Source organism: Xenopus laevis, chromosome 1L, assembly GCF_017654675.1.
Source record: "Xenopus laevis strain J_2021 chromosome 1L, Xenopus_laevis_v10.1, whole genome shotgun sequence".
NCBI classification, from domain to species: Eukaryota; Metazoa; Chordata; class Amphibia; order Anura; family Pipidae; genus Xenopus; species Xenopus laevis.
Window position 1 is genome coordinate 164,816,526 of NC_054371.1, and position 16,250 is coordinate 164,832,775.

The window sequence follows — 16,250 nt, forward strand, 5'->3', positions numbered from 1 at the left end:
TTTGCCACCGCAAACAGCCTCCAATCTTGAATAGAATCACCTCCATTATAACAGTATGGCAGGATTGGTGACCCAGGCATGCATGTCACACAGCATTTATATATGTTTAGTTATATATTGTGAAAGAATATTGTGCAATTCACCCACCTCTCTGATCTATGCAATGTACCAAATCAATATATATATATTTTTTTTAGTTTTTTTTATTGAAGCCTCATCACATGTTCATTTATGCAAAAATGTCATTATTGTTACAGAATTGAACAACCAATAATTAATAAAACATTTTGATCAAAATCGGTTTTGTTCGTGCATTATTAAATCATATAAATGTAATGTATAATTGTAACACATACTGAAAAATAAGGTTTGAGAGATTTTACAGGCTGGGTAGTGGTGGTCACTCTTATAAATTCACCACTACTCCTGACAAAGCAATTGTGAGAGGTCGATTTCCTTTTCCAATCTAAACAAAAAACATAACAAACAACATAAAGTAAACAAATAAATCAACTAAGCCGTTGTTCGTCCTTGTTAGAGTGGTTTTGACAAATGTTCCACATACGTTTCAGAGAGTCCTGGTGAGTCCTGGGAGGCAGCCGATACAACCATCATTTTCAGGTCATTGTTGCTAGAATTAGAGTGTTGTTTCCTCAGAGACTTTCTAGATCGTACCATGTGGTTTGATAGAATGTAGAGACAGTGAGCTTTCTTATGTCAGGGGAGAGACTTAAGCTGGCCATAGACGGAAAGATCCAATCGTACGAATCGTGGATTCGTACGATTTTCGGACCATGTGTGGAGAGTCCCGACATTTTTCGTCCGTCGGAGATCGGTCGTTTGGTCGATCGGACAGGTTAGAAAATTTCTGTCGCCTGCCGATAATATCTCTGCGTGTATTGCCGATCGTACGATTTTCAGAGGGAGACTGTCACTAGTGTTGTCAGACATAAGTATCGTACGATTGCTGTCAGGGGCAGAATATTGGGTGATCTGTTCTTATTTGATCGGAATGGTAAAGACTTTGATCTGAATGGTTAGTGGAGGGTCGGGAGATGGGAAAGTCCGATCGTACGTTGATTCGTACGATCGGATCTTTGTGTCTATGGCCAGCTTAAGGATATAGGTGGTCCATACGTCAAAAAAGTTGTTAGTGTGGGATATTTTGTTTAGGGACACTTCTAGCCAGTCCATGTGAAATAAGAAATGTCATTTGATTTTCACTAGATTGAGAGAGGGTGGAGCGGGCAATAACTTTCCAAGTAGCCGCAGCTAACCATTCTGCTAAGGCTTTGTTAGCCCTGGATACCTGTTGGGTGCCCTTAAGTTTACTAAATAGAGCCCATTCAATGGTGGGTTGGAACTTTTGTTTAGTTAGCCATATACCTCTAACCAAAACGTTTTGATTACTGGGCATAGCCACATGCAGTGAATTAGGGAGGCATCAGTTGGTGAACATGTTAAACACGATGGGCAGGCTAGTAGTCCCATTTTGAACCTTCGTAGCGGGGTCATAATCTAGTATTGGCTGGATCATATTATGTGCATAGAATGGGAGTGAAGTTTCACTATGTCTAACGTTGAGGTGTCTGAAATTGTCAGTCCATGTCCCAAAAGAAGTATAATTTTCCAATGGGACTAAGTTTGTTCTGGAGAGTCTGTAAATATAGGATGTGGAATGTGATGTGTTGGTTCCTTTCCATATATGGTTTAATGGACTAGAGGTATCTTGCTCTTACGTAAGACCCCCCTCGCACAGTGGGTAGCTTGTAGGTAATAGAACTGTTATCTACAAGAAATTTTTTATATGGTTTAATACCAAATCATCTCCAAAAGACTGTGTCAAACACCAAACTGATTTCAACTCCTAATTTGTAAAAAAAAAGTGTTGCCTACATCTTTAAAGAGCTTTAAAGTCACATGATTGGTTTGGCTGAACATTTAGGATTGCCTGAGTTCCAAACTAAATCCTGGATTTGGTGCATTCCTAATTTGAAATTACATCTCTATTTCTGCTCAGTACAATAATCAAACATTTTCCCCTCACTATTGCAATGCAACACAATTATGCATTGATGATTTTATACAAAGTAGTCTGTGTGGAGATAATGAGGGACATTCAAATTCCTTGCAGGGCCACATATAATCCATGGTCCACAGTGCTGTCTCACTAAAACAATAATTTATTCTGAAACATACAATAATATAAAATACTGGTTCCATTTTCTTGACATTAATGCTTGGCTAAGACAAGCCAATTTAGAGAGTAAGCATTCCAAAGGGCTGGCACTCGCTGTTGCTTGACAAATAAAAGGATAATATACTGAAATACATCTGTGTGTGAGTAGTAAAGAGTCATTAAAGGGATTCAGTCATGATTTTTATTTCAAAATAACACTGTTTACACTGCACATAATTCACTCTACCATATAAAATTTAAATTGTGAACCAGCAAATGTATTTTTTTAAGTTGTAATATTGGTGTGTAGGCAGCCATCTCAGGTCATTTTGGCTGGTCATGTGCTTTCAGAAAGAGCCAGCACTTTAGGATGGAACTGCTTTCTGGCAGGCTTTTGTTTCTCCAACTCAATGTAACTGAATGTGTCAGGGACCTGGATTTTACTATTGAGTGCTGTTCTTAGATCTACCAGGCAGCTGTTATCTTGTGTTAGGGAGCTGTTATCTGGTTACCTTCCCATTGTTCTTTTGCTGCTGGGGGGAAAAGGGAGGGGGGTGATATCACTCCAACTTGCAGTACAGCAGTAAAGAGTGACTGAAATTTATCAGAGCACAAGTCACATGACTTGGGGCAGCTGGGAAACTGACAATATGACTAGCCCCATGTCAGATTTGAAAATTAAATATAAAAATAACTTTTGAAAAAATTGATTTCAGTGCAGAAGTCTGCTGGAGCAGCACTATTAACTGATGCGTTTGAAAAAACATTTTTTGCCATGACAGTATCCCTTTAAAGACAAGTATTTGCTACAGAATGGGAATTCCATTAATAAGAAGAACCAAGGCAGAAAAGGAGAAAGAAAAATCACAGATAGACGAGCAAATGTGTCCTATAAAATATCTGAAATATATCAGTTTTACAAAAGAGTACTAAAAACCACTTTGGGGTGCAGCATCACACAGTGCAGCTAAATGGAAGTATAAAGTGTTCACGTTTCTCTGAATAGAAGACAATGGTGTACAGGAAGGGTGGTTTCTGCCCCAGGAGGGGCTTTCACTGCAGAAGTATAGCAGTTTGTTTAAACAGGAATGTTTTGTACCTAGAAAATAATCAGCAACCATAATTAAGCGCTGCTGCTATGATGGTCTCAGAAATTAAATAATATTAGATATTAGTGAAAAACAGATTAAAAAAGGCATTTCATAAATAAGCCTTTGTCGTTTATGCAGTTAGAAACCATGTACTCATGTTTAATATCAGTTGATTAGAAGTTATATTATATGCAAATGTTTTATCGGAAGGATGCAAAATAGCAAAAAGATGTGAGTTTTCTCTGAAAGTAAAGGCCTTTACTTTCTGAGAAAACTCACATCTTTTTGCTGCTTCAGATTTTTGCACCCATGGACTGGGGTGAACTGTGAGTATTTTTTCTCCCTTTATTATTTGCTTATTTTTTCTTTTTGATTAACAATGGTACGGTTATTGGCATTGCGCACCATATTTCTAGTGTTTGATATTAGGATGCAAAATAGACCTGTAACAATCACAAAATACGTGTGACAAAATAAATGATCCTATATCTCAGAGCAGTCCAACTTCTGTGGTACCGAGGGCCGGAATATTTCTGTTTTACATGGTAGAGAGCTGGTAATAGAAGCCAGTGTTGACCACGCCCCGTTTTAAACCACACCCTGTTTTAAACCACACCCACTTTAATCCACACCCATGTTACCACAAGAACTTTTAAGACTACATCCACATTAATGGTGGTAGCAAACCATAAAACCAAATGGTTGGTACTCACTGCAGGGATATCACTCATCTATGTGAAATAAGTATATATTAAACCATACAGAGACATACCCTTAAATCCATGTGCATCAAACTCCCCTGTGGATTACACAGCAACCCCCACAGCACATGATTAAACACCTTGGGGACCCCATAACAAGTATTTCCGAATGCTAACAAACCCCCACCAGGTTAAGGAACAGTAACACCAAAAAATTAATGTGTTTTAAAATAATAAAAATATCATGTAGTGTTGCCCTGCACTGGTAAAACTGATGTGTTTGCTTCAGAAACACTACTATAGTTCATATAAACAAGCTGCTGAGTAGCATTGGCGGAAATTGAAAAAAGGCTATATGGCACAGGTTAAATAGTGGATAACAGATAACACCATTATGTTCTACAGTGCTTATCTGCTGTGTGACCTGAGCCTTTTCTCCTTTGAATAGCTGCTCCCATGGCTACAGTAGTTTATTTATATAAACAATAGTAGTGTTTCTGAATCAAACACAACGGTTTTACTAGTGCAGGAACAATGCATTATATTTTTATTACTTTGAAAAAATTAAATCTTTTGATATTATGGTTCCTTTAACTTTCCACAGGCAGAGCATGGCACACACGGGGAGCATAGGGCAGGCAGAGTATGACACACACGGAGCATAGGGCAGGCAGAGTATGACACACACGGAGCATAGGGCAAGCAGAGTATGACACACACATGGAGCATAGGGCAGGCAGAGTATGGCACACACGGGGAGCATAGGGCAGGCAGAGTATGCCACACACACACGGAGCATAGGGCAGGCAGAGTATGCCACACACACACGGAGCATAGGGCAGGCAGAGTATGCCACACACACACGGAGCATAGGGCAGGCAGAGTATGCCACACACACACGGAGCATAGGGCAGGCAGAGTATGGCACACACAGGGAGCATAGGGCAGGCTGAGTGTGACACACACACACACGGAGCATAGGGCAGGCAGAGTATGGCATTCAAAGGGAACATTTGGTAGGCAGAGTATGACACACACAGGGAGCATAGGGTAGGCAAAGTAAAGTACATACAGGATGCATAGGGTAGGCAGAGTACAGCAGAAAGCGGGAGACAAGAAAATTTATCAGGACCTGGTGCCCATTCAGCAGTTTTTTTGAAGTGTGAAAAAAGTGAACAATGTGGGCACTTTCAGTCTGGGTCTCGGGTGTGATCTGTACAGGGCTTTAGGGGTGTGAACAATAGAGGTTTCATATTTAGGGGTGTGAACAATAGAGGTGTCATAGGTGTGAATGATGCAGGGGGCATTAAAGGTGTGAACAATGCAGGAGATTACGGTCTAAATTTGAAGTGTAAAAAATGCAGGGGACAGTTCATTGCAGTATGGATACCATTTAAATCTTACACATAAACAGCCACAGCTGCCAGACTTTCACAGGGGGGGGGGCACACAAGGGGAGGAGGGGGGAGTTAGTCAGGGCTGCCAGTTGGACAGCACTGCTATATCTGAAAGGCTGGAGACACATGGAGAAATGTGTTAAGAGGCAAGAACTGGGCTAGGCCAGGAATATCTTGCAACCAATATCCCAGCAAGTACATTTGATATGTTGTGTTATCTGCAATAAATCTCGATCTTTAGGTTTCAGACCGGTTCAAGTCATAGAAGGGGTCTGAAAGGGTAAGAAGCAGGAAAAGTTGCAGGTCAATTAATAAGTAAAACAAAGAGATATAGAACCACTAGCTTTGATTATGAACTATGACGCTGAGGAAATAATTAGTATGACCAAAAACAGTAATAATGTATTTCAAATATAATAGTATATAATCAAACGTTACATATTACATTACTCCTGTCTGGTCCTGGTTACTCTGTATCTTTGTGTATAGCAAGTTTGATTTCCTTTTGTGCGCTATGATTTTGCAACACATAGTTTTATGCAGAGAAGTGCAGGGACACAAGAGGAAATCAGTGTCATGTGTTCAAGGATGTTACTCATTCTGTATCTCCCCACCTCAAAATAATCCCACATCACCCCCCCCACACACACACATTTACCACTCTGGTGTCCAATGTGCAAGGAGGGGGGAGAGCTCTACATTTTTCTAGCATGGGGATGCAGTAGGAAGTCTTTCTCTGTGCATACTTACTTCCCCCCCCCCCACATCCCAACCAATCAGAATATACCGTCCTGGTATTCTCCATTTGAGGGTGGTGGCTTGAAGTGTGTGTGTGTAAACATATTTTGCTGGATACAGCAACACATCAGATCATACAAATATCCATTATTGCAAGGAAGTCTAATGCCATACTAAGAGATTTTGACCTCTATAGTTATCTTAGAGAGAACCCTGGTGGTAAACAGTGTGGGTTCCCACCTGTAGTCTGAGTACAGCATATTATCAGTGCCATAAAACACTGCAGTAAGATTCTGTGACTACCAAGTGCAAACAGATCCACATTCAGGGGCCACTGAATAAGCCCCTCAGAACTGTTTGCAAGTCAGATTAATAGGCTGTATAGAAAGGGATAAACACGGCTTTCAATAGCAATACATGTACAAATAAATTAAAAACCATTGAAAATGTACAATCAATGTCTATTACAAAGTCGCTTCGATTTATGGTTTCTTTTATTAGGCAAAAAAATGTTTGGGTTGACATTCCCTTTAAGAAATAATTCTAAATCCTATTTTATTGTTAGTCAAGCAAAAATGATTTTACTCTAGGAGGGAGTGGCTGATATGGCTGAAATGAGGTATGCAGATAGGGGGAATACACTGCTTTGTGGTATGTTAATATGTAATACCCAAAATTACAGCATTCAGACACTTTGTGGAAACTGTTATCCCAACATCTCATGTATGCACCTGAAAGGGGGACCTGATGACCATGGACAGGCTACACAATTATATACAGTAAGGAGGGCAGGGGCATGCGAGGAAGTGCAGGAATGAAAGTGATTGCTATGCCTGAGGCATTAGGAACAGAAAGTAGGCCAAAAAAGTGTAGGGGTGGGACAGCCAATCGACACCCTGTCTAGGGTTGACCATTATATCACAGCAATATTGGTCAGACCACCCTCCACTGCTGGCCTCTGGGTTAGCAATAGAAGTTTGTAGCGTAATATAAGCTGAAAACATCACCAAACACTTTGAAGTACTGATCTGTAGCTGCCAATACCCTGCAACCACAAGAGTGTCACCATCACCGTCTGACGGAACATTGCCAAGAGTGGTTACTTGCGACACTCATCTATGTGGCTGCAGCTTATTACAAGCCAAAAGAATGACCTGCCAAGCATTTGGCATATAAATGTAATACAAAAATAACCATTCTGGCCTTACTCTAACACTTCTGATATATATTGTGGTGTTCATGCAAATGGCCTGTAGATGTCCCTGTGCTCATACTTATACTGCGCATACTTCCTGGCAGCTGAAAAGTGAAAGCTTACTGTTGTGTAATGCCTGCATGACTCTGCTAATAAAGCACTATTATACTCTACTCATCCTCGGCTACCCAAAACATAACAGATTGACGACGAGATGGATCTTCTACCTCTGCAGCAGCCTGCACCTTTTCTTCCAAACCCTGGTGAGCCTACTATACCTTTTACAGCTTGGATCCCTATGTTTGAAAATTACATTATTGCTGCTGACCAAGGGGAGATTTCTGCTGCTAGAAAGCGTGCTTTACTTATTCACTGCCTGGGAGCAGAGGGACAGCGTATATTCTATACATTACCATTACCTGAAAATACTTTTACTGCTATAAAGAACTTTTTTGTGCAAAGAGTAAATGTGGTTGCTGAAAGATATAAATTCCGCCAACGTGGTCAACGTAATGGTGACTCCACAGAACAATTTGTAGCAGCTTTGAGAGAGCTGGTTGTTACCTGTGACTTTGGGAATCTAACAGATGAAATGCTAAGAGACCAAAATAGTGGAAAAAAACAAACTCACCTCGCATTAGAGAGAGACTGCTCCTAGAGCAGGATTTAACCCTTGCAAAGGCTATTACAGTTGCTACCCAAATTGAAACAGCAGTAGCAGAGGCTAAAACTCTTAGTCAGGGAACTGCTGGAAATGTACAGATTGTGAATTCAGCACTATGGCCTAATAATGCACAGTCACAGGCAAAATACGGTGCTAAGGAAAGGGATTCACCTACACTGCAAAACCGTGCAGCAAATACAAATAGAAAATACTGCTTTCGCTGTGGTTCAACACAACTCATTGCAAATCATGTTACATGTCCTGCAAAAGCTTAAAGGTGCCGCAAATGCACAAAAGGAGGACATTTTGCTAAGATCTGCTGTAGTTCTGCTAAAGATATTCATGAAGTCACTACTACAAATGTTACAGTATTAAGTGTGGATAAAGCTGACATTTATTCCAGACAAGTTTATATGCACTGTCAGTGTCAGAACTGCTTCTGCTGACAAGGGGCACTCCATTAACCTGATGCTTGATACAGGTTCAACTGTTTCTATACTACCAAAGGATATTTTCTTGAAATACTTTGCAAAAGATCCGTTTGTTGCACCTGCCCTGAAACTGGTCAGTTACTTAAAGGATCCAATCCCTGTGCTTGGTTGCTTGCCAGGGACTGTGCAATTTGAATCAAATACTGCAAAATGTGACTTTTACATTGTGAATAAGGGTACTGCTATACTTGGAAGGGATTTCTTTGCTGCATTAAACCTACAATTAGTTGACGGTCTCATTACTACAGCACCAGTGCCTGTCACACAGCCAGTGTCTAACATTTCACAACAAAGCAACACTTTACTGGGCTGCGCAAATAAATTTGTACACAAAGTTAAATTGAGACCAGACGTAAAACCAGTACCATTCCCTGATTCAGAATGGGAAAAACTTGCTATTGATATTGTCGGTCCTTTTACAGATTCTCCTATAGACTGTAGTTTTGCTATAAACTTGATAGACTATTACAGTAAATGGCCTGAAATTGCATTTGTTTCTCATATAACATCAGCTACAGTAATAACATTTCTGTCTAAAGTCTTCAGTAGAGAAGGTAATCCAAAGGAATTAATATCAGACAACGGATCACAGTTTGTCTCATCTGAGTTTGAATCCTTTCTGAGAGAGAGGAATATTGTGCATAGGAAATGTTCATTGTATTACCCACAAGAAAATGGAGAAATCAAGCGATTCAACAGAAGTTTGAAAGAAGCACTACAGACAGCAAATCTTACTGGGAAATCTTGGAAAGTGTTTACAACAGAGTTCCTATATAACTACAGAGCAACGTGCCATGCAACAACCCAATCATCTCCAGCTGAATTATTACATGGCAGACAGATGCGCACTAAGTTACATGTTGCAGACATCAAACTTCCACAAATTACTGTGCCTAAAAAAACATCTACTGCTGACATTGTGAAACGTCAACAAGCCAAACGCAAGGCTTATACTGACAGAAAAGGTGGTGTCAGAGAAGTACACTTTCAGCCTGGATCTTTAGTCAGATTTAAGAAACCAGAAATACTGAAACAAGGACAATCTAAATTTACTACACCACTTGAAGTGAGACGCTAGCGAGGACCGTACACATATGAACTGTCTGATGGACGCATACGGAATGCAAGTCGTCTTGCTCCTGTTATATATGACTTCAGAGAAGCTCCATTTGATGAAGGACATTTTCCTAGTCCTGATGTCAACTGCAATAGGCCTGAAGAAAGTGAACCTATAAGGCGTACTGAGAGAATCAGAAAACTACCTGCATGGACCCAGGACTATGTGATGTGAATAATGTATATTATTGCTTTAAGATGCATTGTTGTTGTTTATTACATTTGCCCAAATGCTTTCCTACTATAGGGGGAATATGTGTTCATGCAAATGGCCTGTAGATGTCACTGTGCTCATAGTTATACTGTGCATACTTCCTGGTAGCTTAAAAGTGAAAGCTTACTGTTGTGTAATGCCTGCATATAGGATATAAATAAAAAATAAGGTATATGCTTCTGAAAAAAAGTTTAGTTGACCCATCACCTGAAATGTTATTAATCATTTACTAACCGTATGAACTTAAGTTAAATTAAAAAGAAAGTTTGACTATGAAAGGTAATTGTGTATACTAATTGTTGTTACATCTTGGCTTGCAAATCTTACACTGGTATGAATGTGCCCCTTCCTGTTGTCCCAAGAGCACATTATTTAGGCAAGATAGGTGCATCTTGTTCTTGCATGTTTAATAACTATGTAAATGCATATGCACTTACCTGGAGAACCCTTTCCCACAACTCTGGCAAATATATGGCTTCCCAACTGAACCATCGTGTGAGCGAACATGGTAGGACATTCTGTCTTTGCGTTTAAAGCGCAGGCCGCATACAGGGCAAGAATATGGCTTCTCTCCCGAATGAGATAATTTGTGTCGGTTCAGGTGATAAACATCCCTGAAAATCTTCCCACATAGATCACAAGACACTTGTTTCCTTACTCGGTTCCTCTTTCTTGGCATTCCTGGTTCTTCCTGTCCCAAGCCATTCTCACCCAGTCGAGAAGCCTGCAGATCACCATAACCCAACTGCAGGCTTGTAACTCCATGCTGTGCTTCATGCTGTCGCAAACGCAGAGGGTCAGTAAAAACCTTGTCACAAAGTCCGCAAGGTAGCACTCCACCCTCCCGCAGTCCACCCACAGCATTAAAAAGCACTGAATCTAAGGAACTTGGCTTTCTTGGTCTTCCCCGTCCTCTTCTGCTTCCAAGAGACTGACCTCCTAACTGATATGCTGGAGGCAAAATCTGTGGTGTTCCACCAAGAGCTAAAAGGGAGGCCTGGCTTGGTACAGCTGGTCCTGGTCGTACAGAGTCCTCCTCTTCTTCCCCAAGAGAACCAGCAATGCCTGAGCTGCCCAAAATGGTCCCATTACTCATATCCAATGGAAAACCAATATCTGAAGATCCTGATCTGAACAGCATTATGTCAGGTCGTGCAGGAGGGACCAGGATCTGCACATTAGACTGCTTGATCACCTCCTGACATATGTCAATGACTGAGCGCATAAGTAAGAATTTGGCAGCAGTCATGAGCTCAGGAAAACTCTCTAGTCGGATCACTATTCGTGCCGTGTATGCAAAGTCAAGGATGTCACCAAACACCTTAGAGCTGATGGTGTGCATCTCCAGTTCTCGGGGAGTTGGTCCCTCTGCAGCACCCAGAACGGTCTCAAAATACTGGCTGCAGGCCGCTAGCACAGCACGATGAGCTGGAAAACTGTCCTCCCCAACACGTAGTACCACATCACAAAAACGTCCCCCACTCTTGCGTTGTTGATTCAACTGCTGAAGAACATCTGAGCTGTGCTGGCTCACCTGATAAGTGTAATATGAAGGGCCACATGCCTCTGCTACACGCTCCATACTGTATTGTCAATACGGACCTTAACTTCTATAGTAAAAAAAGGATTAACACTACAGTCCAGGGCAGGTAAAATCCTGCATATAAAAAAATTGGTCAGTTGTTGATTATAATGGGATATCTCTCAAGAAGTATGAATGTTGGGACTATCTTCTCTACTTCAATGGTTAAAAGTTGTGTGAAGGGATTCTGAATCATTTCAAAATAATTATGGTCAACTTCACAAAATGAGGCTGGATTATCACTCCTACCAAATGTCCTTTCAACATAAAAGTAATGCCATCACCCTTTCAGATCACTGGGGCAATATCTTGATGTTTGGGCACCTGGGTTTAAATATTACATAAGGTGAATATGCAGGATAGAGCTTGTTATTCAATACATCCACCCACTTCTAAATGAAAGTGTAAAAATATGATGTATGGCTGGAGTTGGCTCTTGGGGTTATCAGGCATGTGGAAGAAGTATTAATGGAGGCGTGGTGATTTAGGAAGTAGTCCCAGTAATGGCTAGTGCACGAACATGTGCTGGAGTAACGCTCTGCTAGGGGTACTCATGTAATTTTGGGGTATCACAGGGCTTTAGTGTAGTTAAAGGCAGACACTGTTATATATAAGGTATAAGTCAATTACTGTGGGCCAAGGGTAGTCTAGCAGTAATTTAGGGGTGGGGGACTACTCTCACATATTCGGGGGTCGGGGTGATGTCACCTCGGTGCGCGCTTCCTTTAGACTCCTCCCCATGCTGGGCCGCGGGTGCGCGCTGCGAGGGAACGGTGAGTTCCGGGGAGCCGGTGTGAACTGCCGGTGTAGTGTAGCACTTCCTCCTGGGCAACCAATCCGGACACTCAGACCCCCAAACCGAACACCGGGACCCCCCCGCACCGGGAATACAGCAGCTGTGACCGGATCCTCTGCAGCCTCTTTGTGTCTGATCCCCCCCCCGGGTTGAGAGTCTGTGTCCGCCCCCCCTCCCGGCCCCCACCCTCCGAGCACTCCCCCCGCCCCTGTGAGCAGCCAGGGAGACCCCGCATATGCAGACCCCCCCTTCTCAGCTCGCCTCCACCCGGAGTAATAGTCACAAATGTACTGTGTCACCCCCCATGTACAGAACTGGATTGTTTGCTGCTTTTCTATCCGCACGAGACCTATTCTCACGGGAATTACCGAGCTCAATGGCACCCCCTCCTGAATATCACGAGCTGGCATTTCATTTTCTTCAGATCCGCTCATACAGACTCCCATGTATTTCCCTGTCTAGTGATAAACTTTATTCAGTCATCCCGCCATCAGCCTGCCAGTGTAGGATATTGGTTAAGGTGCGGAACCTGCCCCATTTCTCTCATTACAGCCTCAATGGAATCAAAGTATAAGGGCACTTTTACATGGCGCTACTTTATTAAATGCACGTCCTACAAACCTTATTAGTGCATATCATCTTTCACTCTGCAACCTTAGGACATTATTTATTTAAATAATCAGGATTGAACAGTATATTTAAAGCAATTACTTGCAAAACAGGCTGAACTTTCTGCATTCTGCCCCCACCCTCAGCATACAGGAAGCACAAGGGGATGCCAAGGGACTACAGGAGCAAGGGAGCCATGAGTTTACAAGATGCCGAATTAAAAGTACAGGGCTTCCTTGTGACAGCTGCAATTTTGGACAGATGAAGTTTTGTGGTAAACATGTCCTGAGATAAGTGTGCCTCACATGGGTGCAACTAGAGAGGAAGCAGACCCTGCGAGTACTGGGGACCCAGGACCAGTAATTATAGAGGTGGACAGACACTGTAAAAGAAATGTTCAGTAATACACATATTTATGACTGCAAATACAGTTGAAGACAAAAGTCACAGTTATTGTAAAACTGACACTATTACACGTACTTGTGTCCAAATGTGCTTCTGGCACATCTGTGTAAGGTGCCTGCTCATTACAGAAATGGTGTGAAAGTGCCTATTGAGGCCATAGCCACAATAGATGCAGCATATTTGCACCTAAGGAATCAAACACAGAAACCATTTTGACACTGAGCCCTAGAAACAACATGTTGTAACCACATTTTTCAGTACAACAGAGTCTAATTTGTGCATGGGCAATATTGTGCAGTTTAACACATCAGCTGTAATTGTAACATGCACATCTCCCCCCCCCAGGCCGCAAATTACTCTGGAATTCTGGGTACAAATGTTGTTTTGTGGGTAGGGTTGCCAACTTTTCTATATATTCATCTTTTTTCCCTATTAATAACATTGGGACCAACCATAATTTTTACCTACCGGCCAGGTGGTAATCCTAATTGTGGTTAAAAAAACACGCCAACTTGGCCCAAAAATTGGTTTTAAATAAGACCTAATATTCTTGGGGTAATTCCTTAAGTATCTGGGGAAAATCTTCCCTGGACTTGAGTAATATAGGGAAATATAAAAATTTTGGAAGTCACTTGATGTCCTTGGTTGGGATCCACTAGGAATTGGGTTGTCACCTTTTTTTCAGAAAAAAACTCCTGCCTGGAATGAACAGGGGTAGGGCCAGAGGCAAAAAGAAGGGCAGATGGCTTTTATGGACTCCAGGGTAAGTTGGGGGGAAGGGATTGGGTGGAGCCTTTGCTGATTACATACCTACGTACCCAAGTACAGTGCCGACACATTTTTAATATCAGCCCCAGCCTTGGTTGTTATAATAACAGCCAGACCACCATTATTCATGAGCCCCATCAGGGCCAGACTGGCAATCGGTGGGTTCTGGCAGATGCCAGTTGGGCTGCTGCAAGTAACTATTAATTGGGCTAATGCAGGCTGTTTGGGCCTCTTTGTACCTGAAATGCTAGGGCCTATTTTTATTCTCAGTCCAGACTTGAACTCCATACTACTAAGCTAGCAGGTATTACCCCCATTCTGCTGTTCATGAATGCAGCACTGCTAAATGCAGGCAGTGCTGTATCCAGGATATAAATGTATGTCTTTGTGTTCCATTCCAGAGCACTACGACCTGCTCCTAGGGTGCTAATTGGGGGGGAGGCAGGGTGCAACAGTACAAAAAAATGTGGATTCTGTTTTTGACCCGCTTTGAGAAGTCCTGTATTACACCTAAGATTTGTGGTACTTTATACTGTAAACTCTCAGGAGCAATGGTCTCTTTATCTCCTATGTATTTCAATATTTTATGTAATTATTACTTGATGTATGAAGTCATCCAAACCACTTTTAAAGGCATTAAAAGAAACAGAATCACAAACGTACTGCCCTCACCATTGCTTCAAAATGGCCTCACAGCAACATGTTCCTGAAAGTTAATTCCTCTCAACTCATTACAACAAAAAGGTCATAACATTCTCACCTACCATATATGACAGCCAAATTTCATGTTCATGATTATAACAAAAAGTGTGTAAACATTAACATTTTTAACTTCTGGGTTCTAATGCAGACACTGAAAACTGATTTCTATTTTTTTAATATATATATTTTTTATTAGTTTTTCAAGATAATTTCCATGGGCAGTTATTTTACACAATAACTATGACATTTCACTTAAAACATAACAAGTAAATAAAATAATAAAATAGAACAAGCTTCTCAAGGTAGTTCTGTGACTTTTTACAATAATGCCTTTTGGTATCACTAATTCATATTCCAAGTTGTTGGTGACTTCTTTCATTATATGGATGAGAAGGCAGAAGGAGGTCTGGGGCAGTGCCAATAGCGGGTCTGGGCCAGGCGCCCACTGGGTTTTTTTCCCCAGTGCCCTTCCGGCCCAGTCCAACCATGGATACATTTCTGTTAGAAATCTCTTTGGACTGTATACAACATATCAAGATGGACTGTGAGACTATAAATACCTTTGGGCAAAGACTCCAATCTATATACAGCCAGGGGTGCTGCAAAAATGAAGTGAGTTGAGAAACTCACCTCAGGTGGCAGAGCCCCACTAGGTACCAGGGGCAGCAAAAATGACACTCCTGTTACTTTAAGAGCCAAATTTCTGGTTTTCAAACCGATAATTCAGCTCTTCTAGTGCAGGGAGTGCAATTATGCTCTCTGCGTTAGTGTCACGGCCCTCTCCGGCACCCTCGAGGACTCCCCTGGACTGCCTCCGGCGCAAAAAGGTGAGCGTACAATGGAGGGGGTGGCAGCAACAGCAAGCTGCCTCAGGCAGCGGAGGGGCCAGGATCACCCCTGTATACAGCAACATAGCCCCATATGATAAGTATAATCATTTTCAGTTAGAATTTTCCAGGACCACACTGTCATATTGTGTAGTATTGATTTATTCCTAATTTAGAGACACCTGTTTGACCTCCGCAATAATAATTTTTGGATTGTGCGCTCCCCAAGCATATAAAACAGCCATGGTGCCCACAGATTAGGGGCTGTTGGCAGCTATAGATTAAAGTGGTGGTTCACTTTTGGTATGTTATAGAATGGCTGATTCTAAGCAACTTTTCAACTGGCCTTAATTTTTTTCTTTTTTTTTTATAATTTTTGAATTATTTGCCTTCTGAATCTTTCCAGCTTTCAAATGGGAATCACTGACCCCTTCTAAAGGCAAATGCCCTGTAAGGCTACAAATGTATTGTTATTGCTTTTTATTACTCATCTTTCGGTTCAAGCCCTCCTATTCATATTCCCGTCCCTTATTGAATGGTTGCTAGGTTAACTTTGACCTTGGCAACCAGATTGCTGAAATTACAAACTGGAGAGATGCTGAATAAAAAGCTAAATAACTCAAAAATGAAAACCAGCTGCAAATTGTCTAATATCATTCTCTACATCCTACTAAAAGTTCATTTAAATGTGAACAACCGCTAGTAACAACTGGGTCGTAACTATAGAGGAAGCTGACTTTATGGCTGCTGGGGTACCAGAGGTGCAGTGGGCTCA

General features: G+C 41.6%; 1 protein-coding gene across 4 annotated transcripts in view; it reads right to left on the minus strand.

Annotated features, from left to right (window-relative positions):
* Nucleotides 1–12,331, minus strand: part of patz1.L (POZ/BTB and AT hook containing zinc finger 1 L homeolog) — a 28,028-nt gene extending 15,697 nt beyond the window's left edge. For 3 of the 4 annotated variants that reach the window (XM_018261631.2, XM_018261622.2, XM_018261620.2), the window contains exon 1: nt 10,224–12,331. In XM_018261631.2, the coding sequence (XP_018117120.1) occupies nt 10,224–11,368 (1,145 nt within the window). In that variant the 5' untranslated portion in view covers nt 11,369–12,331. The remainder of the gene's footprint in view (nt 1–10,223) is intronic. The other variant, XM_018261627.2, reaches the window with a different exon arrangement.
* Nucleotides 12,332–16,250: the final 3,919 nt, after the last annotated feature.